General features: G+C 36.5%; 1 protein-coding gene across 9 annotated transcripts in view; it reads left to right on the top strand.

Annotated features, from left to right (window-relative positions):
* The window catches only part of LAMA2 (laminin subunit alpha 2), a 423,950-nt gene that overhangs the window by 84,472 nt on the left and 315,040 nt on the right, over positions 1-24,438 (top strand). For all 9 annotated transcript variants that reach the window (XM_087972045.1, XM_087972041.1, XM_087972015.1 and 6 more), the window contains exons 2-3: positions 4,782-4,952; positions 9,607-9,719. In XM_087972045.1, the coding sequence (XP_087828171.1) occupies positions 4,782-4,952; positions 9,607-9,719 (284 nt within the window). The remainder of the gene's footprint in view (positions 1-4,781; positions 4,953-9,606; positions 9,720-24,438) is intronic.

Raw genomic sequence — 24,438 nt, 5'->3', positions numbered from 1 at the left:
ATGGGAGCACATCAGTACATGGATATATGTCTTTGTAAAATAAGTGCACTGATACAGTAATTTCTAAAGTGTATATGATTAATTATTTGGGGAGCATTTTAATTTCATTTTAGCTCAATTTATTGCGAATAGATCATCAGATATTCCATTTTAAGTGTAATTTTAAGTATATTCTTGATAATCGACTCCCTTTTAAAAGGAATATAAATACTTCATTTCCTGGAACAGGCAGCCTGCCTCCTCTGCCAATCAGTGGGGAGAGAAAATTATGTTACCAAAGACTTTCCTATTCTAAATTTACTCAATGCTATCAGCATACTTTGAGTTTATAACTCATGCTAATAAAGGATTTAGCACACTTTCATCGTGTACTAATGATACATCATCTCATGGCAATGGATGATTCACTCAGTGATATCATATACAAGTTAAATAGGAGTGGAGACACATTGAACCCTGCAGCACTTCAAGGATGGGATCTCCGCTTTTCATAATCATTGACTGACTATAATTAACCCCTAAGAAAGGAAGTGAACCAGCACAACACCATGTTGACCACCCACATTCCTCCAAGCCAATTCAGAAGGCTACCATGGTTGATGGTATCAAAAGCCGCCAAGACGTCAAGAAGGGAAGGATGGATGCACAACCCCCATCCTGCCCATGCTAGAGATAATCCAATACCATGTCCCCTCTTATTCTGAACCTCGACTGAAAAGGATCAAGATAATCCTTTATAATACTTTTAATAGTTTATGATTAAAATTTTCAATTTTTTCACAGCAGTTAGCGGAAAAGCAATTAAAATAAAGAAGTTATCTCAAAAGATATTTCCAACTGAAACTTTTAAGTAAAGATTACTATTCATCTTAACAATTGATGAACATTTGATTCAGGACCTGATTTACCAAACTGTTTTATTTTGTGATTGTTGATCTTCTCACTGCCTCCCACATTGCACCAATTCTCGACATCATTAGGACTGCAGTAAGAATGAATCTCTTTCATCAAAGCCATCAACACTAAATTTCATGAAAGTCTCTTATATTCAGTTGTATATCAGATGCATCTCTGCTGTGAGACATGCTTTAAGAGCAACCTGACATCCTTTTCAAGGGCACAGTTCCTCATGCCTGGCATATTACTTGGATACAATCATGCTACATTCAAGATTTCAGCAGGAGAAGAGCACAATATTGGATTATAGCCATGCCTGGAAAGATTAATACTGTTCAGTCCCCTTGCAAACCAAACTGGTAAATCTGAACTTCAGCAGTAATATTAATTCTTGCAAGATGAACTAGAGCTATTGATTGACAATGGTTTGATTGTTTGTTGTCTTAAATAACCCAAAGTCAATATATTTTTGTAGTTTACTTTAATTCTACCATGCTACCATTGCCTTTATCAGTGGTACAGAAACATGTTAATATGTAAACTTAGTGGCATTAGTTTTTCCACTTATGGCCATGTTTTTGGTTGACTTTAAGTGGATTATATTCAACCAGAGTTACTCATAATGTTTATTAAAACAAGTAATGTGAGCTTAAATGGCCTGCTATGGCAGATCAATTACAACCCTTTTAGTTTATTTCAAAAGTGTCCCAAATGACTAATCAATGTATTTATACTTACACACATATGCATATATTGAGATAAGAGTGAATATCTAGCATGTCTAGAATGTCTAGCAAGGTTAGCAGATACTATGCTGTATTAAACACTAACTACTTTTTTCTCAGATAATCATGCCTTGATTACCAAGTTTAGGCAAAAACAAAAATATCCAGTTGTTAGGAAAAATATTACCCAATTTCCGTGTGGTGATTTTCCTTTCTATTGTTTTATACCACTAGGAGATTGCATCTGCATTTAATATTTAGTTGTCCCTAAATAGTCATTCTGTCCTCATGCTACATTATTGTGAATATGTAACAGGAATAAATGAAAGAAAAAGGAAATCTACAGTGGCGTTTGTTTTCCCTATTACTGTTTCACACCTTCTGTTTATATTCCTTTGATATGTTTTCCAACATCTTCTGGTGTAAATCCTTTTTCTACCTGAATACTTTATGTGTTTATATCATGTTCTCTTTAGATGAAGCTAGAGGGAAGCAGGATGGGGGTCTTTACCTTATGTGTAAATGATTGCTGCCTTTTGTGTGAGTCACGCCACAGAGCTTCAGACATAATAAGGTTGTAAGTCAATTGGGAGCTGCTGGAGCCACTGACAATTCATTTGCACTTTCAGTACCCACTTTTTACTGTGCATCCCTCCCTGAACTATAGACAGCCATAAATATATCCAAATCATGGTAGTGAAGAGTTGTTGTGGTAATAGTGTTTTTTAAAAAGGAAAACCCAGCAGGAGTAAAATATAGAACTTAAAAACACAAGAAAAATATGATAAGCTGCAAATTTGACAAAATTCCAACTATTGATTGACTGGCTGTACAAATTGAACATGTTAGTAACTAATTGGGTGCCTTGCTTAGGTAATATGTTTAACCTAGTTTTAAAGGGAGCATTGGAGTCAGTAATGTAGAATGTCAGAGGATAACTGTACCATGACCAACAGGGTCAGTAATAAAATGACACAAAGGTTAATTGCAGGGACAGACAAGGGAACTGAGGTGGCAGATTAAAAGAAATGGGCTGAATAACATTGCATTAATTCTGCAAGGGAGAAGACGGGAAATTATTTGAAAATCTATTAGACATTCAAGTCCACCCCTGACAATCTTAGATGAGGTTAGACTTTGTGCCTATTAAAGTTTGTAGCTGAAACCAGAGAACGATTGGAGACATGTATATGGCAAGGAGAAGATGCTGCTATTCTACTTTATGCTTAATCCCACTTTACCACCAGTTGCTCAAGACAGTATAAATTGTGCCTCACCCCACAATAACTCTGTAAGGAGGGTTGAGCTGATAGAGTGTGATTGGTCCAATATCGCCCTATGAGTTTTTATGGATGACAGTGGGCTTGAACCAGGATATCCCCAAACGTCGTCCAACATAACCACTACAACAATGTCACCCCTCGTTTGTTTTCTGTATACCTAGTTCATTAGTCTATTTTGTTTTTAAAAATATACTGTAACATCAACATCAATCCACATTTACAACTTAAACTTTTTGAGTAGAAAATCCAGAGTTTCACTTATTGATCAATTCAATACACTACGGATGTTAAAATCACTGCAGAAAACTGTTGGAATAAAGGTGGAACCTACTGGGAATGCAAAAGCTTGAAAAGAGGAAAAGAGTGCTAATGTTTCACTGAGGCCAGATACCATCAGAAAATTTATGATATTTAGCTGCTCATCCTATTCTCTTCTGCACCAAGTGATGCAATAGATGTTGTGTTCCAGCGCCTGGACACTGTTTGAATCTAGATGAAGGAAAACTGGCTCAGCTAAGTGTCTATGGCGACATGGTTCTTAAAGTACAATAGATACAAATTCAAAGTAAACCACTCCAAACACAATTGCAGAAAATACGACTTCAGCAACAGAGTGGTCAATGCCTGGAACTCACTACCCGACTCTGTTGTTACATCCTCAAACCCCCAAAACTTTAATCTTTAAACTGTCTACCGTGGACCTCACTCCATTCCTAAAAGGTCTGTAAGGGGGCGTGCAAAAGCACACCAGCATGTCTATCGTCCCTGTCCTACTGTTCCCATTTATTCATACTCATTTATTATGTATATACTTATACCTGTTTATACTTATATGTTTATATGTTATGTTCATACTTATACTTGTTTTCTCATACATGCTTGACAAACTAAATAAATAAATACATTAAATAAAGTATTTGATGCATCCCTTTAAAATTCCCCATTAACTAGCTGATTCAAAATGCAGTAACACAGTATTGGGTGCATACTCATGCAATATTTCTTCTATATGAATGCCGCTGGTTTGTAGTGAGTTTCTGAGAATAATTCAGGGTGCTGGTTATCAGCTATAAAGCCCTTCATGGCCTAGAGCCTGCCTGTCTGAGGAACTGACTCTCTCCCAACAATTTTGTCCTGTAAGATCTGACAGAGGAGGCACCCATCAGTTCCCATTCACATGATGAGACTTGGGATCCATGTTTCCTTATCATAACATCTTCTTTTTGAATAAGCATTCCCCTGGAATTCGGACTGCTCTGACCCTGAAAACATTTAGACCATCTTTAAAAATGTATTGTTTTCCTTCAAGCTCTTAACTAAATTGGTCTGCCATTTGTGTGGGCTATAGTTGTTCCTCCTTCTGTTACATTCATGTTTCTTGTTTCTGATTTTACATGTTGTATTTGTTTTTAATTGTATGTTGTCCAGAGTCCATGTTGAGGTGGTTAGATAGTTGGATAGAGAAAAATGATAGAGAGATAAATGGAGAGAGAGAGATGAGAGCGCGGGGAGGGAGGGAGGGACGGAGGAGAGAGAGAGAGGGAGGGAGAGGGAGAGAGAGAGGGAGGGAGGGAGGGAGGGAGAGAGAGAGAGAGAGAGAGAGAGAGAGAGAGAGAGAGAGAGAGAGAACAGAAATGGACACTAACATAGATCCTGAAGTCGGAAAACCATTGATCTATACTTTTTGATTTCTCAGTGTTACTTATATTAAAGGCAAAATCTGTGACATTTTGTTTGACTATATTTTTGCAGTGTGTTCTATGCATACTGAATCAATATGACTTCTAAAAGTGCTGTAGAAAGTATGTCATTAATTCCTGTACCAAAATATGAAACATTTCTATGAATATTTTACTCTAGTATTGCTTTTTTTCAGGTTTGTTTCCTGCAGTGCTGAACTTGGCTTATAATGCTCTCATCACCACAAATGCTACCTGTGGTAAAAGAGGTCCAGAAATGTACTGTAAAATGGTGGAACATGTCCCTGGCCAGCCAGCAAGAAACCCTCAATGCCGTATCTGTGACCAGCTTAGTAGGAATCCTAACTGTAAGTGTATTATATCTATTTCATGTTCTTAACCTCCTTCTCCGTGTGGATGCACATTGAAACCATCAATGCTTTTTCTCAGCTGAAATTATTATATTGGATCAAGAGCCATGGTGGCGCAGTGGTTTGAATGCAGTATTGCAGGCTAATTCTGCCGAATGTCGGTAGTTCGATTCTTACTGGCTCAAAACTGACTCAGTCTTCCATCTTTCTGAGGTCAGTAAAATGAGGACCCAGATTGTTGGGGGCAATATGCTGACTTTGTAAACTGCTTAGAGAGGGCTGTAAATCACTATGAAGCTGTATATAAGTCTAAGTGCTATTGCTAGGAATTATGCTGGATTCTGATTCAGGAACAGAACACAGCCATTGTAGAATATCATCTGCACGTTGGATGTCTTATGATTATATGAGAGCAAGTCTGCCAACTCTTTCCCCTATAGAACCAAAACCAGAAATTGGAACTTTGTTTTCAGTTCTACTGGCCTCCAGATGACATTAGAGTGCACAATTTGTAGAGGAGATAAGCCCCACTTTTCCTGCCCCCATGGCAGTCTTTCTTTGCCCCCAGTCGAGTGGGGGGGGAAGCAATGTTACTTCAGTGACGATAGAAATTGGGACAAATTATTTCCAGCCTTAGTTTGGAACTGAAGAAATCAAACGCAGGCTAGAATATTCTATAAGTAGAAATAGTACCAACAGGGATGTGGTGGGGAGGGAACCAGCAGGGAGAATCAGCAGATGGCCTTTCTTATACACCAATGGAGAATAAACTGGGGAATCATGTTTGGAGTCTGTCAAACAAGGAGGTGGAGACAGATAAGACATTTTTCATATCATTCTTAAGCATTCTGAATAAAAGAAAATGTAGGAAAATTTATAATATTATACATAATATCCAAATACCATGTTTTATTTTTTGGGAAGTCCCAGACCGAATACTATAAGTTGCTTACCTGTGATCATTCCTCAAAAAAAATTTGTGGGGTAATTCTGAAGGTTCTTTAAGCTAAAATCCAGTACGAATCAGTTCAGCAGCCTCTCAAGACCCCACATCTGCAGTTCTGACTGCTGTTAATCTGCAGTGCAGACAGCCATTCAAACACATGGTCTTTCATTACAAACTCATTTCATTTTAAGGTTTGCAAAATGTTCATTTGGCACCGTGAACTGTTTTATTTACCATAGATGGCCCTTTAATAAGAGTGCCATGTAATGTACCAGACTTTAAATGGTCCCCTTGGAATTTGTGAATCTGGTGCATCTCCCCTTAATTATGGTGGAAGGAAATGAACACACACTCCCTGGTTAATCATATGTGAGGCCAAATTAAAGACCACATTTTGATGAGTTGCTTGTGTGCAAGCTAACTCCCTCGTCATTCATCACCGAGGCTGGTCTTTATGGTAAGCTTTTAGCTCTATCAGATCCTACCCCCGCCTTTCTTGAAGGCAGTGTATAGTTTATATTATCTCTCACTTTTTAAAAAAGTAATAAAATATATTTCAGCAATTAATCAGTGGTTTCAATTTAATTAAGATTAAACTTCTGTAATGGGATTACAGTTAATTGTATATTCATCTCTCATTCTTTCTTTTCATGACTACACCTCATATCAATTTGATGCGGGGAGATTGATAGCAACATTTCTAATTAGACAACTTCTATTGCTATCACCTTGGAGACCTGGGCTTGATTTACAGCTGATTTTTTTTCCTCCCAAGATACATTTAAGCTCATTGCTGGAGGGGAAAAAGTTCAGAAGCAGTAAAAAGATCACATAGTGCCAAGAGTAATTTTTCTTCTTTCTTCTTAGCTAACAGGGTTGGGGTGATTTTTTGTAAAAGAGATAACAAATCCAATAAAAAATATTTCTCTCTCCAATTTTATTACATATGACATGTTAATATTTCCTTGTGCTGCTGAATCATTTGATATCTATGTACATTTTTTTAGCATTTGCAGTTTTAGAGCTAACAGATTATCTCCCAACAAATGTTTTAATTGTGTTTTCAGCTGTAGTCAGACATTTTTATTTATCAATGATTTTGAAAAGATTGCTTTTGTTTTGAAATACTGACATAATATGAAAACATTAATTTACACATTAACCTTGCTTAATGGTTTCAATGGTAATGATTTTCTTTAAGCAACATAGATATATGCCAAGCAATTATACATATATAACAATCAGAAAAGTAGTGAGTAAAATAAATTAAAGGAAAGCGGTAAGAGAAAAGTAAATATTCTTTACAACAATATTCATTATACCTCTTCATACTTTTCTGTTTCTGGAAACCATCCTTGTTTCTTCCATGTCCATACCTGGATTATATACTGCCATTTTCGCTTTAAACTTCTCATTTTTTCTTTTTTGATGGTCTCAGTAATACTAGCCAATCAACTTTGTTTTTCTCCATCTTTCTCTTCCCCTCAACCCACTCATGAAGAATATATCAAATTCCTCAATTCTGGAAAACTCAGGAGCATGGGCTACTGAACTAGTTCAAGGTCAGAAATGGTGTAGTGTCTCCTGCTTGGGCAGGGGGTAGGACTATATGACCTACAAGGTCCCTGTTAAGGGTGTGGTTTAGCAATGGGAAATAGTTCAAGATATTTTAGATAAAACATTCCTGATGAAACAGGCCTATTTGAAGATTAGATAAACTACAGAATACCTCAAACTTTTTCCAGTGGAGTAATCACCAGATTCCTCCTGAATAGCATGATCCAAAAAGTGAAGGTATAGTTTGAGGCAATAGTGGGATTCAAATATTTTTTTTATTACCAGTTCTGTGGGTGTGGCTTGGTGGGTGTGGCAGGGGAAGGATACAGTAAAATCTCCAGTCAGAGGTGGTTTTGCAGGTTCTCTGAACTACTAAAAATTTCTGCTACCAGTTCTCCAGAACTGGTCAGAACCTGCTGAATACCACCTCTGGTCTGAGGAAATCATAGACTGGTATATTCACAGTTCTCAAAACATTCCTGAAGCAATGAATTTTGTATTTCCACCTTGTTTATTCTTTTTATATATATATATATATTTGTGTGTGCTTTACTTCTATCACATGTCCACCTTGTTGCATTCAGCAGCCTCACCTTACTATGCTTGTGAAGTATTCCATAATTAACTCTATTTACATTTATTTATTTATTTATTTTATTTATTTGATTTGCCAATTGTTTACATGATCATAAGCTTTTGCTAAATTAGCTAATGCACAATAAACATACTCCCATTCATTCTTTTCAATTGTTGGATGGTGCTTTGTGTCCTTCGAACTTGCTTCTTTTCCTGAAAATGTTTCATTACCAAGCTAGGTTAACATCTCAGGCATTTTCTGGTGCCATTATCCATTAATATTCTCTTGTCTCTGCTTTTCAGGAGAAACATGTGCTTTTTATGGACTACCAAGTTCAGCTGAGAAAGAGGCCAAAGGGGGAGACAGACTAAGATATTCAGATGATATAAAAGCTAGTCTTGCTGGAACAAGTAATCTCATCCCCAGGATAAACTATCCAATCTCTTTTGTTTCCTGAGCTGTAAATTGCAACAGTTTTCCCTGTTAATATAGACATTGAACCTTAACATGTTTCTTTGAAAAGTTAAGTCTTGACTCTTAATCAAAAGATTGAGGCAGAGGTGCTTTGACTTTATTGTCTGCTTTGGCTACATCATATATATGAGTGTATTTATACATGAAACATTCCTTTGAATCTCTGTATAACCTTTAATATATATGTTTTCTCTTATTAAATATTAAGATATAGATCTTATTGATCTTAAAAAAATAGTTTTTAGAAAAATTAGCTATCATACAGGTAGACGGTTTCCTTAAATGCAGTTCACTAGGGATCACTTCTGAGTACTAATGATGCCATTGGAAGGTGCCTGATAAATCTGTTTCAGGTTCCTTTGGAATTAATGACTATTTCATTACATCAGAATCCAGTGAATTATTCTGAGCAGAAGCAAATGGGAAGTTGTGGAGATAATGCCAGTCCTCCAAGGTAGCTTGAAAACCTGCTGAAGAAGCTTCTTGGATGAGAAGCGAAACATCTTCATAGAAAAAAACAGAAAGTCCAGTTGCGTCTTGAAAAAGTATTTTTGGGACAACATGACCTGGATGACTGAAAATCTCCAAAGACATTTAGCGATGTACTTGGAAACTGAAGACACACAAACTAATACTACTTTTAGTATCTATTATAGTAACAGAAACTTGTACTTCCTCTTTCCTTCCCTCCCTCTCTCCCTCCTTTATCTTTCTGGGAATTAAAGAGGGTCATGTATGAGGAACTTTCTCAAATTATTCTTCTACTCCAATTCAGATTTTTTTAATATGACCATTGTGTTGGTTGCAGTTCTTTTTTCTGTTCCTCAAGTTTATTTCTTCTGCCCATTACAGATAGACAAAGGAAAGTTGTGTCACCATAGAATCCTGTCTTAATTCATTTTCTAAAGAACTCATTGAACTTAATTTTATCACAAAGCAATGCAAAGTCAGCACTGTGTCATAAGAAACTTAGAAAAATAATTTTATCTAAGATATTATACAGTATGTTCTACTTGCACTCATATGAAAACAGAATGAAGGGTAAAGAAGAAGATGAGTTTCATTTTGTGCTAATTAATTTTTTCTTGGTTCAACAGTGAGACATCCCATATCGAATGCAATTGATGGCAAGAATACATGGTGGCAAAGTCCTAGCATTCAAAATGGAATGGAATATCACTACGTGACCATCACACTTGACTTACGGCAGGTAATCTTTATTCTTGAAATTTATAGGAGAGAAACTGACTGAACCAGGGGGAGGAGTCTAGAATCCCTACAAGGTCACAACAGGATGAAGTCTGAGCCTCCCTGAATATCTTTGAACCTCATCTGATCTCATCCAGGTGCAAATTGTTAGTCTGAGAAGATTCCTGTGCATAGATTTGAGCAATAAATCAGCTAATTTAATTCTTCAAGTGTGAATCTGGTTGTTCTCACACAGGTGAGATTGGATATTATAGTTTAGTGGTAAAATTGCTCCTGTATTTCTCCATAGGATTCTGAGCATCCATTTTATTCTGAAGTATCATCAAGTCCTGATTAATTAGCACAAACACTACAAAATGTGAGCTATTCACGGTTGCCTCATTTTACCACATTTTACCACCATATTATAGTTATTTTTTATTATTTTTCATTTAATAGCTACTAGACTATGTAGTAAGAAGAAACTATTTAACAAGATTTTCAGTGTGAAAGTCAGTGCGACTGGTGTCTACTCAGTGATACATGCTTGGCATATGGAACTCATATTTTTAATCCAGATGTTTTCAAATATGGTATGAAGAGGCACAGTCTTGTCAGAAATTGAAGAGCTAGACCCAGCCAGCATAAAATGTTTTGAACTAGTTAGACTAATAGTCTAATGGAATGTAAATGACTGTGATTATTCCTATATTACTGCAGCTGGCAAACTCCCACCTAAATGTTCATAATAGTGGTCTATTTACAAGAATAAACTAGGATCCTAGGGGAATTATTTCTCTTATTGAATATATAAAAGATCCACTCACATTAGCATTTGCTTGCATGTACAAGGGAAGAAGATCTACATTTTTTTTTTTTTTTTTTTTTGCAAATATTCAATATCTGTCTTGGAGCCAAAGGACTAGACTGCTAATAGAAGAGAAAGAGATATAAATGATACAGCAGTTTCCCCCCAGGATTCAAATAAGCAGGGTTCATAGAACTGATAAAACTTTCAGTCCTCTATTTATATCAACATCAGAAAACTCATAACAACCCAGTCTTCCCTTACCAGTTTTGTTTATGTACAAAAACTACATAAATGTTTTACAAAGCTAGAAAAATGTACCAAGTCTCAGAATTACCCTAGAATCTCTGAAAAAGAATTCAAAGGCAATTTGCATCACCTTAGAAACTTGATTCAAAGCTTTTATTGAACAAGTTGATTCAGTTGAATTACCTTTGAAAGAGAGGGGGGAGGGAGAGATGGAGAGAGAGAGAGAGAAAGAGAGGGAGGGAGGGAGAGAGAAAGAGGGGGGAGCGAGAGAGACCCTTACTAAGATTCTATTGTGGACATTAGAATTGAGCTGCAAATTCTCTGCTGATATTCATCTTATTTAAGGTTATAAGAGAGAATAAAGACATTCTACTTGCAGAAGTAGCCTCCCACCTGCTGCCCTGGGTAGCTCCAACTTCTGTATCTACTATTCTATATATAATATTGAATGTAATACTGGATATACTAGATAAAAAAAAAAGCATTAAGGTTTTATGAAGTGGGGTGTCAAAATCAAAACTTTGTTTATTTGTTTGTTGAGTACAAGTACAAGATTTAGCTGTTAACAGTTATAAGCCATTTACTGGTAGTTCCTTATTAAAATGCTTCATCCTTTTATAAGATTGTGCATTTTCTATTCCTACAAGTCATAAGATGAAAATTGCAAGAATACATTAGCAGCTGCTCTTGATAAATATGGATGTGCATGGAAAGCTTTTAGCAAATTCTCATATTACTTAAAAAAAAAGAAAAAAAATTACAGTTTACTTCATTAGATAAATCTAAACCTTTGGAGAGCCGCATTAAACCCCCTTGTTGAGTGTCCAGTATAATAAATAATAATAAGGACATAATAGAAAGATAATGTATTTGCACACGTTAGCTGGGTAAAGAAGAAAATATGTATTTTTAATTTAATAATGAGTGATGGATCTGGGTTGGGATGCTTTTTTCTGTCTTCTAATATTAATTTTTATAAAAATTCCCTGAAAAAAAAGTATAGTCAGCTGATACTCCATGATACCATTAAGGCTCAGCTGGAAGAGTACTAAGAGTACACATAGATTTTCAAGTCACACTATCTTAGTTATGTTTTACAAGCTTGGGTTTCATAATACATACAGAATTGTTTAAGATATGTTACTTAAGAGATAATAGACTTACGAAGTATTTTTCGGTTTGAATTATTCCATGGAGACAAGAGAGGAGAGGTATGTTGTGCATTTATAGTAATTTTGTTCTCTGTAAAAGCCATCCTTTCAACAGAAATGGATTGTGGTGTGCACCATTGGTGAGTAAAGTTCTATCTTTGATTCAGTAGGGAACCAATTAAAAATACATTTAAGGATATTTCCTTTGTTGTGATCCTGAATTTGATTGCAATAGAGCTAGCCCATTTAGACCATTTCCCTCACTGCAAAAAAGATAAAATGGAGAATGTGTGTCATACTACCTTGTCAGGTTCCTAAATGCCGCAAATAAAGTTCCTGGATTACAGAGAACAGTCATAGATGAAGATCTGTTTAAGTAGGTAGATGGAAGCTTGTAGCTATCATTCCCATATCTTCATGTAATGGAGTCATATTTGAAAACTATTCTAAATGAACTGAAAAAGTTTCTGACAATGAGATCCGAACAACTATAGAACAGTCTACTTACAGAGGTTATGGATTCTTGTTCATGGAGGTTTTTAAAAAATGGATAGATAACCACCTCTCAAGGACAATTTAATTGGTTTTCCTGTGCATGAAAGTTGAACTAGATGTCCCTGCCTGATCCATAATTTTAGAATTTTAGAATCAAAGTATCTTTGTAAGTATGTACACACGTACAATATATGTGTATTGCCTTCTGTACAGATTCCTGCTTCAGTGATTCAGTAGACCTATAGAGCTAAGTACCTGAAATTAAACCACTGAAGCCAATAAAATTAAAATAGGCTGCCTTTATACAATATGACAAGATAAACAGTCTGCATGAAACCTGCATGTCTCTAGATTTGTTCAATAACAGAACCCATACTAAAGTTTACCTCTTAGTGATGTGATTTTATTAGTGTCGAATATTTATACTGCTGCCTTTATCCCTAAAATCTGGAAGCTGGTTTATTTTAAGTATCATGCTTACAACTGTCATTTATAATATTTCTAAGTAAACATGCAGGACTTTGATTTAATCTTCATTGACATAAGATATATTCTAGCATATATCCCATTTTGGAATGCTATTCAGCCTTACACTACAGTTTAAGCCAGCTGTTGAAAAGTTTTAAAGTATTAAAATAAGACAAAATGTTAAAAAATAGATGAATTTGTGACAGGTTTGAAATATATTTTGGGTTTTAAATTATAGGTAATCTTTGTTTTATCAAATGTCTTATTTAGTGACCATTTGAAGTTATGATGGAACTGAAAAAATAACTTTATGGCCATTCTTCACACTTAGAACTATTGTAGCATCCCTGAAGATTTGGATTTTGGGCATTTATAACCATTGACTGTTCCACAGTCTGAACATCACAATTTGTGTACTTCACAGCTGGTTTCTAATAATCAGAGCTAATGGAGAAACCAACAGTAAAATTGTAAATCACGGCCACATGATGATCTTAATAAACATGGGAGATTTGCTTAATGACTGCAATGAAAGAAAGTTGTAAGTGTGACATGTCATATAATGTCTTACTTACTGACTACAGTTTAGCAATAGGGTTGACAGTCCCATTTGTGGTTGTTAAGCAACAACCACCTGTATAAAGCAGTAATAGTTATGACATACTTTTAAACCTGTTGTTTGCAGAATAAATAATAGTATGTCGCAAAATCTTTGTGTACAAGATATTAAAATATATATTTCTACCAGCTATTTATTTCAGAGACTTTAAATCTTTAAAAAAAATTATTCTAGAAAAACATTTATTTGACATACATTTAAAACAGACAAATCAATATATATATATATTATATATATAATATATAATATAATATAATATAATATAATATTATATATATATATATATATATATATATATATATATATATATATATATATATATATATATATATATATAATTTGTTTTCTGAGGTTCTCGGGTATTTGTATGTGGATCTTTGGTTATTCGGGTTTTCTCCGCGTAAGATTCAAAGTATCTAGGCAACGTTTCGGCGAGGTCCCACTCGCCATCTTCAGGCTGGTGCTTTCGGCTTAGTGCCAGTGCAAGCAGTGTGTGACCGGAGCTGCCATCTCTCTATATATACAAGTGGTGGGGGATGGTGTGCTGGGCTGGTTGGCTGTGCTGCAGCCTCTTGATTGGTTGATGGAGTTGATGTTGGTATAATGGGCTGTGTAATGGCCTTTTGTTGTAGAGATATCCTGGATCTTGTGCTGTCATCTCCTGGGTCGTTAGCCTCTTGTGTTTTAACGGCTTGGGTAATGGGTTGTGTGATGGGCTTGTGAGTTCTTTTGTTGTGGTATCCTGGGTCTTGCGTTGTAATCTCCTGGGTCGTTTGTGTTTTGATCTCTTTTCGATTAGCCTCCTGTGTAGTAACAGCTTGGGTAATGGGTTGTGTGATGACCTTGTGAGATTTATTGCTGTGGTATCCTTGGTCTTGTGCTGTGATATCCTGGGTCATTTGCTGTGTTGTGACTTCTTGAGTTCTTGAGGTGTAATTTCTTGAGTTTTCTGATGTGATGTCCTGAGCGGGTGGCTGTGATGTAGCATTTTGGGTTTTTAATGGTTTTTTCTTCATCCTGATTGGTTGGGAGTCTTGGTCTGTGTTTATTGGTCTCGGAGTTTGCTGTGTTCTGCTTGATTGGTGTCTCTAATATCTTCTGTCTGTTTTTTTGGCTCTTTTTGTATCTTGATTTGCTGGCAGCATTGTGTTACTTTATTGGAGGCCTTTAGTGCAGCTTGGCTTCGGGTAAATGGACGGCTATCATTAGTTAGGAAGCTGGGTTTCATCTGGGTGCCTGGTTGGTGTGTGTTTGAGCTGGAGGTATCAGGGGGGATCTGTTTGTGCCCAGGTGTTTGCCTGGCTTGTGGTGTGGATATTTTTTTGTTTGTGAGTGCAGGCTTCCAAATGATTGACAGCCTGGTGGAATCATCTCTTCTATTCATGCTTTCTGGTCTTTTTTCAATCTCTATGGCTTCTCTGATGACTCTGTGGCTAGGGTTTTCCATAGTGGCCAGGGTTTTGGTGCCATTGAAGTTGATGCTATGACCTGTGGCTTCCATGTGTTGGACTAGTGAGGAAGTGTGTTCCAGCTTTTTGACTGCATTTTTGTGTTCATCCAGGCGGGTACTCTGGCAGGACTGGCCAGAGATGGTATTTGCCAGTTCTCCGAATTACTCAAAATTTCTGCTACCGGTTCTCCAGAACTGGTCAGTACCTGCTGAATACCACCTCTGCCTTGGATCCAGCTGCCTCTACTTCATCGAACATTAATTATTATGAAAGAACTGAGAATAAGATCACCTCTGTCTTTATTATAAGTAGATGATGAACGTTTATCCCTTTCAGACAGATGATCAATTTTATTTGGTCTGGACTTTTGATCCCAAGTGGATCACTCCACTAAAGTTCACAGCTGTTTTCATAAGCTGAAAACAGATGTTATCTTGGCATTCCCACACATTCTGAAGAGGCATCTCTTTCTAGTCAAATCCAAAGTTTTGCACAATCCTACTGCACATCCATACGTCTATATTGTTTCATGTGCTCTGAATTTTAGTTACTTAACTTTGTTTTTACAGCCAGATTCCAAATCAGTATATGTTAGTGTATGCTAAAAAAACCCAAATATTTATAAAAGTAGTGCATAAATAAATCAGAAATCTTTCTAAAAATTTCAATCCTTTCATAAATGATCATAGTCATTTATGTGCTTCATTGGCTAGCTCTGTGTAGATTAATAATTCCTTTCAGGCCAATATGAATAATATTAATGTAGTGAATAACCTTTTGTAACATGATACAATTTCCTGTGTCTTATGAGCTATTTGTAAATGGGTATTATAAGTTATGAAAGTGTGTTTCACAGTATGTCCTGTTCAGATTGAGGCAATTATTCATGGAAATAGAAACTTGTGTCATATCATGAAGACCACACTGTTTAAATAGTACATTCTGGGAAGCTTTTTCAGATGTGTTCTATTAATTTATAACCTAGATTTACAGGTAATCCTTGACTTACAACAGTTCATTTAGTGACTGTTCAAAGTTACAACATCACTGAAAAAAGTGACTTATGACCATTTTTCACACTTATGATCGTTGCAGCATACCCATGGTCATGTGATTTACATTTGGATGCTTGACAACCGACTCACATTTATGACAGTTGTAGTGTCCTGGAGTCATGGTGATCACCTTTTGTGACCTTCTGACACACAAAGTCAATGGGGAAGCCAGATTCACTTAACAACTGTGTTACTAATTCAACAATTGCAGTAATTCATTTAACAAATGTGGCGAGAAAAGTCATAAAATGGGGAATAACCCACTCAACAAATTTCTCACTTAACAACATAGATTTTGGACTCAATTATGGTTTTTAAGATGAGGGCTACATGTACAACCCATACCCAATCCAATTATAGGGTAGAAAATGCAATTTACAAACTACTAAATGTATAACATATACACAGATAAGATACATTATGATATATACCATACCTGTGCAAAACTCTCAAAAGCTTTCTTCAACTATGCAAGTACTTGACCAAGTTTTTAAGAAATAAAAAAGTCTTAAATAGCTTCCATGATTTATAAAGGCATTTTTTTTTCTGTTACTTAAACGAATACATTAATTAGCACAGATTTTGGAAAGGTCACCACAAAACGTGATAGCGTACATTTTGTTGGCCAACAGGTTCAGAGGTGGTATTCAGCAGGTTCTGACCAGTTCTGGAGAACCAGTAGCAGAAATTCTGAGTAGAGGTAACCTTCCCCCTGGAGTGGGGAGGGAATGGAAATTTTACAGTATCCTTCCCCTGCCATGCCCACCAAGCTACACTCACCAAGCCAGACCCATAGAACCAGTAGTAAAATTTTTTGAATCCCATCACTGAACAGGTTGCATTATCCACATTGGCCAATGATGTAACATCCCCCAATGAAAGCTGTTGGTTAGCTGTTGGCTAGATATCTCACTGTGCTTGCAAATGAATTTTATGCCTTTATAATCACCTTCACGTTCTGCCAATAGAGGGAAGATCCCCATTCTGTTTAGTTGTGCTGGTCAGAGGTAACAGCCTATAGCTTAGTAACAAACAATTTACCAGCTGTTGCTGCCTATAAGTGTTTTTGGCACCATTTTTTATTTAAAGTTCATTTTTGTTAACATTAGGAGTTACCTTGTGATTTTGCCTAGTAAAATAACACTTTCATTACTTCCATATTACTACTTTAGTTATTTCATTTGATGTAGCTTCCCTTGTATGTTTGATTTTTTTAGAGTTATTGTTTTTTTTTTGGGGGGGGGACTCAGATGTGGGAATGATCAGTTAATGTGATGAGGAAAAGAATAATTACATTTGTCTTGTAGCTTTGAACTAATACGCTTTCAATGCGTGCTACCTAATAATTATTCTGTTACAGCTCTATTCATAAATGTCCTCTTTCAACAGCTACTATTTTCTTAATATCTCATTCTATTCCTCAATGATAGTCTAGTTTTTAACATCTAAAATAGGTGTGTGCGTGTGCGTGCATGTGTGTGTGTGTGTGTGTATGTGAAACGTACAGAAGATTTGACAGCGTTTGAATTTCAAGAACATGTTTGATGTTACCTGCTTCTTTCTAGAAGTTAAAGTAGAGTTTGTTTTAAAAATCCAAAGTCTCATATCTGCCCCCTTTTGCTAGAACTGAAAAATATATATAGGTAGGTGAGAAACCCACCTTATTAAAGCCTGTTTAAAATAAAATTTATTTTGTTTCATTATTTTATTTCTCCAATTTATGTAATAATCTATTTATCCAAGAAATTCTGGGCAGAAAATAAACAAAACCAAAGATCAATATCAAAACACCCCCCACCCCACACACATACAAATGAAAACCAAGAGTTGTTTTAAAGTGTAGTAAGAGAAAAATAAATAAAAAGCACAACAGTCAAGACATTTATGGAAGCTAAATATAAAAAAAGTCTGAATGTTTCACATTGGAACTTTTGTTTTCCTTTGAAAACATATTTCTTATTCAGAAAACAGTTTTCAGATGTATTTTTGATAGGCGGTGGACTTATAAATGTATTTTCCTTTAAAGCATATGTATACACAACATTTAGATTGTTAATGAAAACAATTGCTAACCCTTTAGAATGGAACCTAGCTTTTGATAGCAGCACATGTGTTCATTATTTCTACTTGACCAACATAAGGTTTTGCAACTGTTTTGGTGACATTGTTTTATACCAGCAAGACTTGCAAAGTGTCTGGCTTTATTTTGGTGCACATGAACTTGTGGCTGTGAGCTATTTCATACCTGCTGGTTTGACATGAGCAATCCTCTTTATGTTTTCCCATTCCTGAGTTCACATTGATATAAAGCTTAACGTCTGCAGGGCTGGATCCTGTTTTTCTCCTTCAGGATTCTGTATAAAGCTTCATCTACATCAGGGTGTCAAACTTGACTTAATTGAGGGCCACATCAGGCTTGTGTTTGACTTGGGGTGGGGGCATGGCCAGGGGGTATGCAGCCAGGGTGGATGTGGCCAGCTCAATGTCATTCATGTCGGGCTGCTGCATGTAACCCTCTCGAGTTATATTTTGGCTGGCAGAGTCACTGCGGGCCAGAGCTTCACTGTTTTCAGGGCAGCCATGCGGGCCAGAACTAAGCCTCCTGCGAGCTGGATCTGGCCTTGAGTTTGACACCCCTGATCTATATGAAGACCATGCAGATTTTCAATCAGCTTTGAAGCATTTACTTTCTCAAAGATTTGCTGAGCTACTTAATTGCTCTTGTTCAGCCCATATTCCACTGGGTATAGATTTCTTCCTGACTATGCAAAATGGAAAACATATGACTTTCAAAATTGAAAAAACAATCAGAAATGTTGGTATTAACATATTTTTCCAGTGAAGTCCGTTGTGGAAAGATCTACTTTGTTTTGGGCCAATATACATTTTCTAGTGATCTATTTAATTTCTACTTTGAAGTTTTCTGTGAAACAAACATAGCCTTTAATATAGTAGCCCTCAACCTTTTGGATACCAGGGAATGGTTCCGTGAAGAGAGGTTTTTCCATGGATCAGAAGAGGCCTGGTTTTGCATGCTGCCTGCATCCTACGGATAGGGCTTTGCTTGTTTGCACAGCCTGGTTTCTGGTATGCCGGTCCATGGACCGATGGTCGGAGACCCCTGCTTTAATACAGGTTCAAGCAGAATTACATCTTCTGATTTATTAGGACCTCAAGATTTGATGTCATTTTCTAATTCTAAGTTTTGTTAATTTCTGCTGGTTTGGTTTCCATAATCCTCATGGTTGTTTTTAGTATTTATTTGAGCAAATAAAATATCTACTAACCTTACGTTTTTGATGTTGTAGCTGTCATCGAAGACTATTCTGTTATTACTATCTACTGTCTTTCAATCTAAGTGATTCATAACAATCAATATATGCAGTTTTGGTCCATAGTTCTGTGGAATGTAAACAATTTTTTTCCATTAAAAAACAGCTTTTGGAATTTTTCTCAAAAGCTGAAGTGGAAATACATTTTTTAACCAATACATGATTCAATTTGAGGCTTTGTGTACTGTACTATTAAATGCTTATTGTATTTCATCTCTATCTTCATATGAATAAAACAAAGCCTGCTCTCATAGGAGTTTAATTCAGAATTTTAGTTGCATTTTTCACGAATGATTTAACTAATAGCATGAAATGAGCAGAAAACTGACTGCACTTCATTCAATCATACTGCATTTATTGGTATGTACAACATAGTCCATCATAAGCAGTGTGATGAATGAAATCATTGAAACTGTTGAATTTGATGACTGATGTTCAGCTCAGGAATATTGTTCATTGCTATGTGCAGACCAAATCTATACAGCCAAAATTTAGGTTTAAATAGAAGTTCTCAAATAGAACAATTCCAAGGCATGGAATTGACAACTAAACAGATTTCTAGCAATATACAGTATTTAGCCCTGTAGAACTTGTAATTTCACCCACTGCTGTCTGGATTTGGAACCAGCAAGATAATTGCTACAACTGAAATGAAACTATATTGCACTTTTCTAAATGTTAAAGGAAGACATTGATCTTTTAATAGATAAAATCAGATGGCTTTATAGCACAGTACTTAGAGCTTTTGCTCATGAACTTTCCACATATGGGTTAAATGAATTCTTCAGTGAAACATTGAATGTGTTACTTACCATTAGCTCATCATAGATTTCACTGGAATAAACTTCCATCTAAATATACTCAGCAATGCAGCCTTAATTAAAAAATCAAGTTTGGATAGCCTTGATTCCTCCCACCCCCACTGATTCTTTCAGTCACATTTCCAGATTTTAAGAGGGGTGATATTTAGCCCTATCAATCTTAATATACCTTAACTCTAAATTTCATTATATTAATTTGTTAAAGATAAATTCTGAACTCCCCACCCTTGTTATTTCATATTCCGAAATGCCAAAAATCTCATCCTGTAGGGAAGGATTTGGTGTTTACTGAGAATGAATTGCTGAGGTATTTATGCCAGTTATGAATAGCAATAGCACTTAGACTTATATACCACTTCATAGTACTTTATAGCCCTCTCTAAGTGGTTTACAGAGTCAGCATATTGCCCCCAATAATCTGAGTCCTCATTTTACCGAAGGTTGGAAGGCTGAGTCAACTTTGAGCAGGTGATAATCAAACTGCTGGCAGTCAGCAGAATTAGCCTGCAATACTACATTCTAACCACTGCACCACTACTGCTCATAAAGATGACAATGAAACAACTTCCTCAGTAAATGTAAAGAAAAACAATTATCGGGTCCTAGACTGCTTCTTTGGATAGTTTTTGAACATGGTTGCGTCTCCTTACTATTTATTCAGCAGCACAGAAATAAAGGATCAAGCACTATCATAATATGCTAAATCACTAAATCAGCAGTAATGATACCATCCAGTTTTCCCAAAAACTTTTTAAAAAGCAAGATGTTCACTAGACATGAGACAGCATTTATGAGAATGGAATTCAAGCCTTTGGTGATAATTCAGCAGTCCTACTTCTCATCTCAAACAGTTGAAATTCAGGGTTTCCGATGCTAAATCGATGCTTTGTATGAACATTTAGGGGAGATTCATTTAGGGCTTTAAGGGAAAACTGTACTTGCAGAATGGAATCCAGAAATGAAGATACAAAACAGGACAGAAATTAATATGGACCAATCTGAATCCAAGAAAGCAATTGCCTAATGGTGACACCCATTTTCAATGGCAGCTGTGTTAAAGACACATGTTATTTTATTAAATGAGCCTACAAGACCTTAGCCAGATTAACCATGACTATAGCAATCAGAATGAATTATGACAATGAATGTGAAATTTCCTTTTTTTGATAAGAGCTTCACAAAAATCAGCAATAAACAGGGCAGAAATGTCAACTTTTCCCCAAAAAAATGTTGGATTGAAGGAAATGAAATTCACAGAATGGTTACCCTACATCTGAAATTAACTCCGGATCTATACATTCAGCTACCTTTGAAAAGATGGATTAGGATTGCCACAAAAAAACAGCCAAAGAGTAAGCAACAACATTTATTCATATTTTATCTATTCATTATGTTTATATCCTGATGCAATCATGTAAGCTTCTTATTGGCTTATAAGATTTGTAGAAAATAATTAAAGTGTCCAGCTAAATCTAAATAAAAATATTTAGATTTACTTTAAAACCCCACAAACACATGATGGACCAAAACAAGACAAAGAAAAATATCCAAATCTAAAGTATTTAAATATGTACATAATTCACTAGATAATTCTAAATAGTAATCAGTCTATAAAACATTGCTGTTTAATTATTTTCCTGATAGAATTAGGGAGAAAATAAATTTGACTTCTGATGGAAAGCTTTTCAAAGAGTAGGTGCCCTTGCTAAAAAGTAGAGCCTTCTATCTTTATTCAGTTCTTAGACACTTCACCCAATACGTCCCAATAGTAAGGCTGATATTGGTTTCATCTTGGGATAGGTAGATACCATTATATGTCAAAATGAGCATTATAAATTGTACAGGAAAGACTATTGGAAGCAGGAGTACAGGCATCAAATGCTTCCAATGATGGGTGGCATTCTGGACCAAATGTAGCTTCCAAGTGATCTTTCAAGGCAGCCCCATGTCAGATGAATTGTAATAGTTCAACCAGGTTGTAATGAAGATATGAATTACTATGGCTGGGAGTTTTTGTAAAAACCAGGTTGGGGCAAAAAGTGTTTCACCAAGCAGAATTGGAAAAGAGTTCCTACAGGCCTTCATCTACTGCCCCCCAGCAAAAGCTGTGAATTTAGAAGGACCTGCGTATCATAAACCTGGTCCTTTGGGAGCAGTGCTTGTTATCAAGAGGTGGAATTCAGAAAAGATCCTGATGTACAAAGAGTAACTCCATCTTGCTGCGTCCAAACTCGGTCCATCCAGTCCCTGAGAACCTCCATAAGGCATCAATGGCATCTCCATCACAGCTTGTGGTTGTAATGTAAAGTTTAGTTTCATATATATAGCCAATTCACTGAAGACAACATGTTGTAGGATAATTTAACAATTCTATTTAATTATTTAAAATAAATAAAAAATATTTTAATTTTTGCCATCCACATTTCATTCTGTCCCTCCTTTTGCATCCTTTCTTTAATGATTCTATTCCACCATTTATTTGATATTAGTGTAACTCTTGTTCCGCAGCGAGTTGTCCTGTGGCGAGTTGGCCATGGTGACTTGGCTCTGGCAGGTTGGTCATGACAAGCTGGCTGTGGCAAATTGTCATAGATCCTAATCACTGTTTCACAATCTCCAATCCTTGCAGGTAATCTAGAACAGCGGTTGCCAACTGGGAGGCCACAGGCTGCGAGAAAATTTTGGTGGGCTGCAGAGAAATGTCACTCCCAGAGCACCCCCCCCCCCAAAGCAATTAATCCAGGCTGTGCAGAAACACAAGACTGTGCCACCCACATGGTCCGCGGGAACCCTCCCCGTCCACTCATTCCTTACCCGGCAAACTTGCCTGCTAAATTGCTTTTTTTTCCTTTTTTCCCCCCTGACCATCAGCTGTTCTGCTATGCCAGGATATTTAGATTAGCTAGGAAGCAGGAAATGGTTGGATTTCTTGCTTTCTAGCTAGTCTTTAGATCTTCGGCTCTGCTTTTCAGCACAGCCGAACCTCCCTTAGGACTGAGGTTCTATTATTCAGTGCAGACTCACGACAAGCAAATTTTATGTGACAGACTCAGATAGCCGATGGCTGATAGATAGATCAAAGAATGAGTCTGTGAGCAACTCAATCTGCCTGCCTGCTTTGCCTGATTTTGGGTAAAAGTTGCCCTTTTTATATAAAAAAATCAATATATAAATATTTATAATATTTACATACAAGCCATGCCCAGCTTGGTCACATGACCAAGCCACATCCTCAAATTAGGCCATGCCCACAGAACCGGTTAGTCATCCCTGAGATTTAAAATTATGAGTTTGGTGATCCCTGAGGTCCAAAAGGTTGGCGACCCCGATCTAGAAGAACACGATGGCTGATGATAGTGGAGGCTCCTAGATCTGAAAGGATCAGAAAGGGTCATCCATCAGAGCAAACTATGAATGTCCTGTATCCAGGCCTGAACCCTGGCTGAAAAGAATCCAGACTTGCTTTTATTATGAAGCATTGTCGATGATTTGTTACACATCTCAACAATTTTACCTATCAAGCAAAAAGTGGAGATCCTGGGAGCCAAGATCCAGCATTATAAGGAGTCTCTGTGGCGCAGTGGTTAGAGTGCAGTATTGCAAGCTACTTCTGCAGCCAGCTGCCTACAATTTGGCAGTTTGAATCCCACCAGGCTCAAGGTTGACTCAGGCTTCCATCCTTCTGAGGTGGGTAAAATGAGGAGCCAAATTGTTGGGGGCAATATGCTGACTCTATAAACCGCTTAGAGAGGGCTGTAAAGCACTATAAAACAATATATATATCTAAGTGCTATTGCTATTGGTATTATCAGGGTTAACAAAGAGAGCGTCTAGACTGTGCAAATTTCAGCATTTTTGTGATAATTTTATATTGATAATTTTATATTGAACTGCTGCACGATTAAAGACAACACTTCCTTTGGCTATGCTGACTGTAAGCTTTAATCCCCACATACATTCAGGGACCACTTTGGGAAATCCTGTTCTGGGGTCCCAAACTAAAAATTTTAGCCCAATGCCAAATATCATTGCTTGCTTAAACATTTAAACAAGAGTTTCAAGAAGGATGCTCTAAATTAAGAATCACAATGAACACAGTTGCAACAATTGGGGGGAGGTAGCACTAGATTCTCTTCTGAGGTCAATCGTGGATCCTGATTGCCTGCCTGGGTATTTCACTCATGCTCCTTTTTCATTCGTATCTGGTAATAATCAGAACCAATGTACTGGTTCTAGGAAGTAGTTCTAAATTAAGGTTAATTTGATACTTAGTTGATGGAGCAGCTCTTGCC

The sequence above is a fragment of the Notechis scutatus genome, chromosome 1, assembly GCF_049901735.1.
Source record: "Notechis scutatus isolate UNSWTSFEM ecotype Mainland chromosome 1, rNotScu1.2, whole genome shotgun sequence".
Lineage (NCBI taxonomy): Eukaryota > Metazoa > Chordata > Lepidosauria > Squamata > Elapidae > Notechis > Notechis scutatus.
This window is presented reverse-complemented; position numbering and strand designations above follow the sequence as displayed.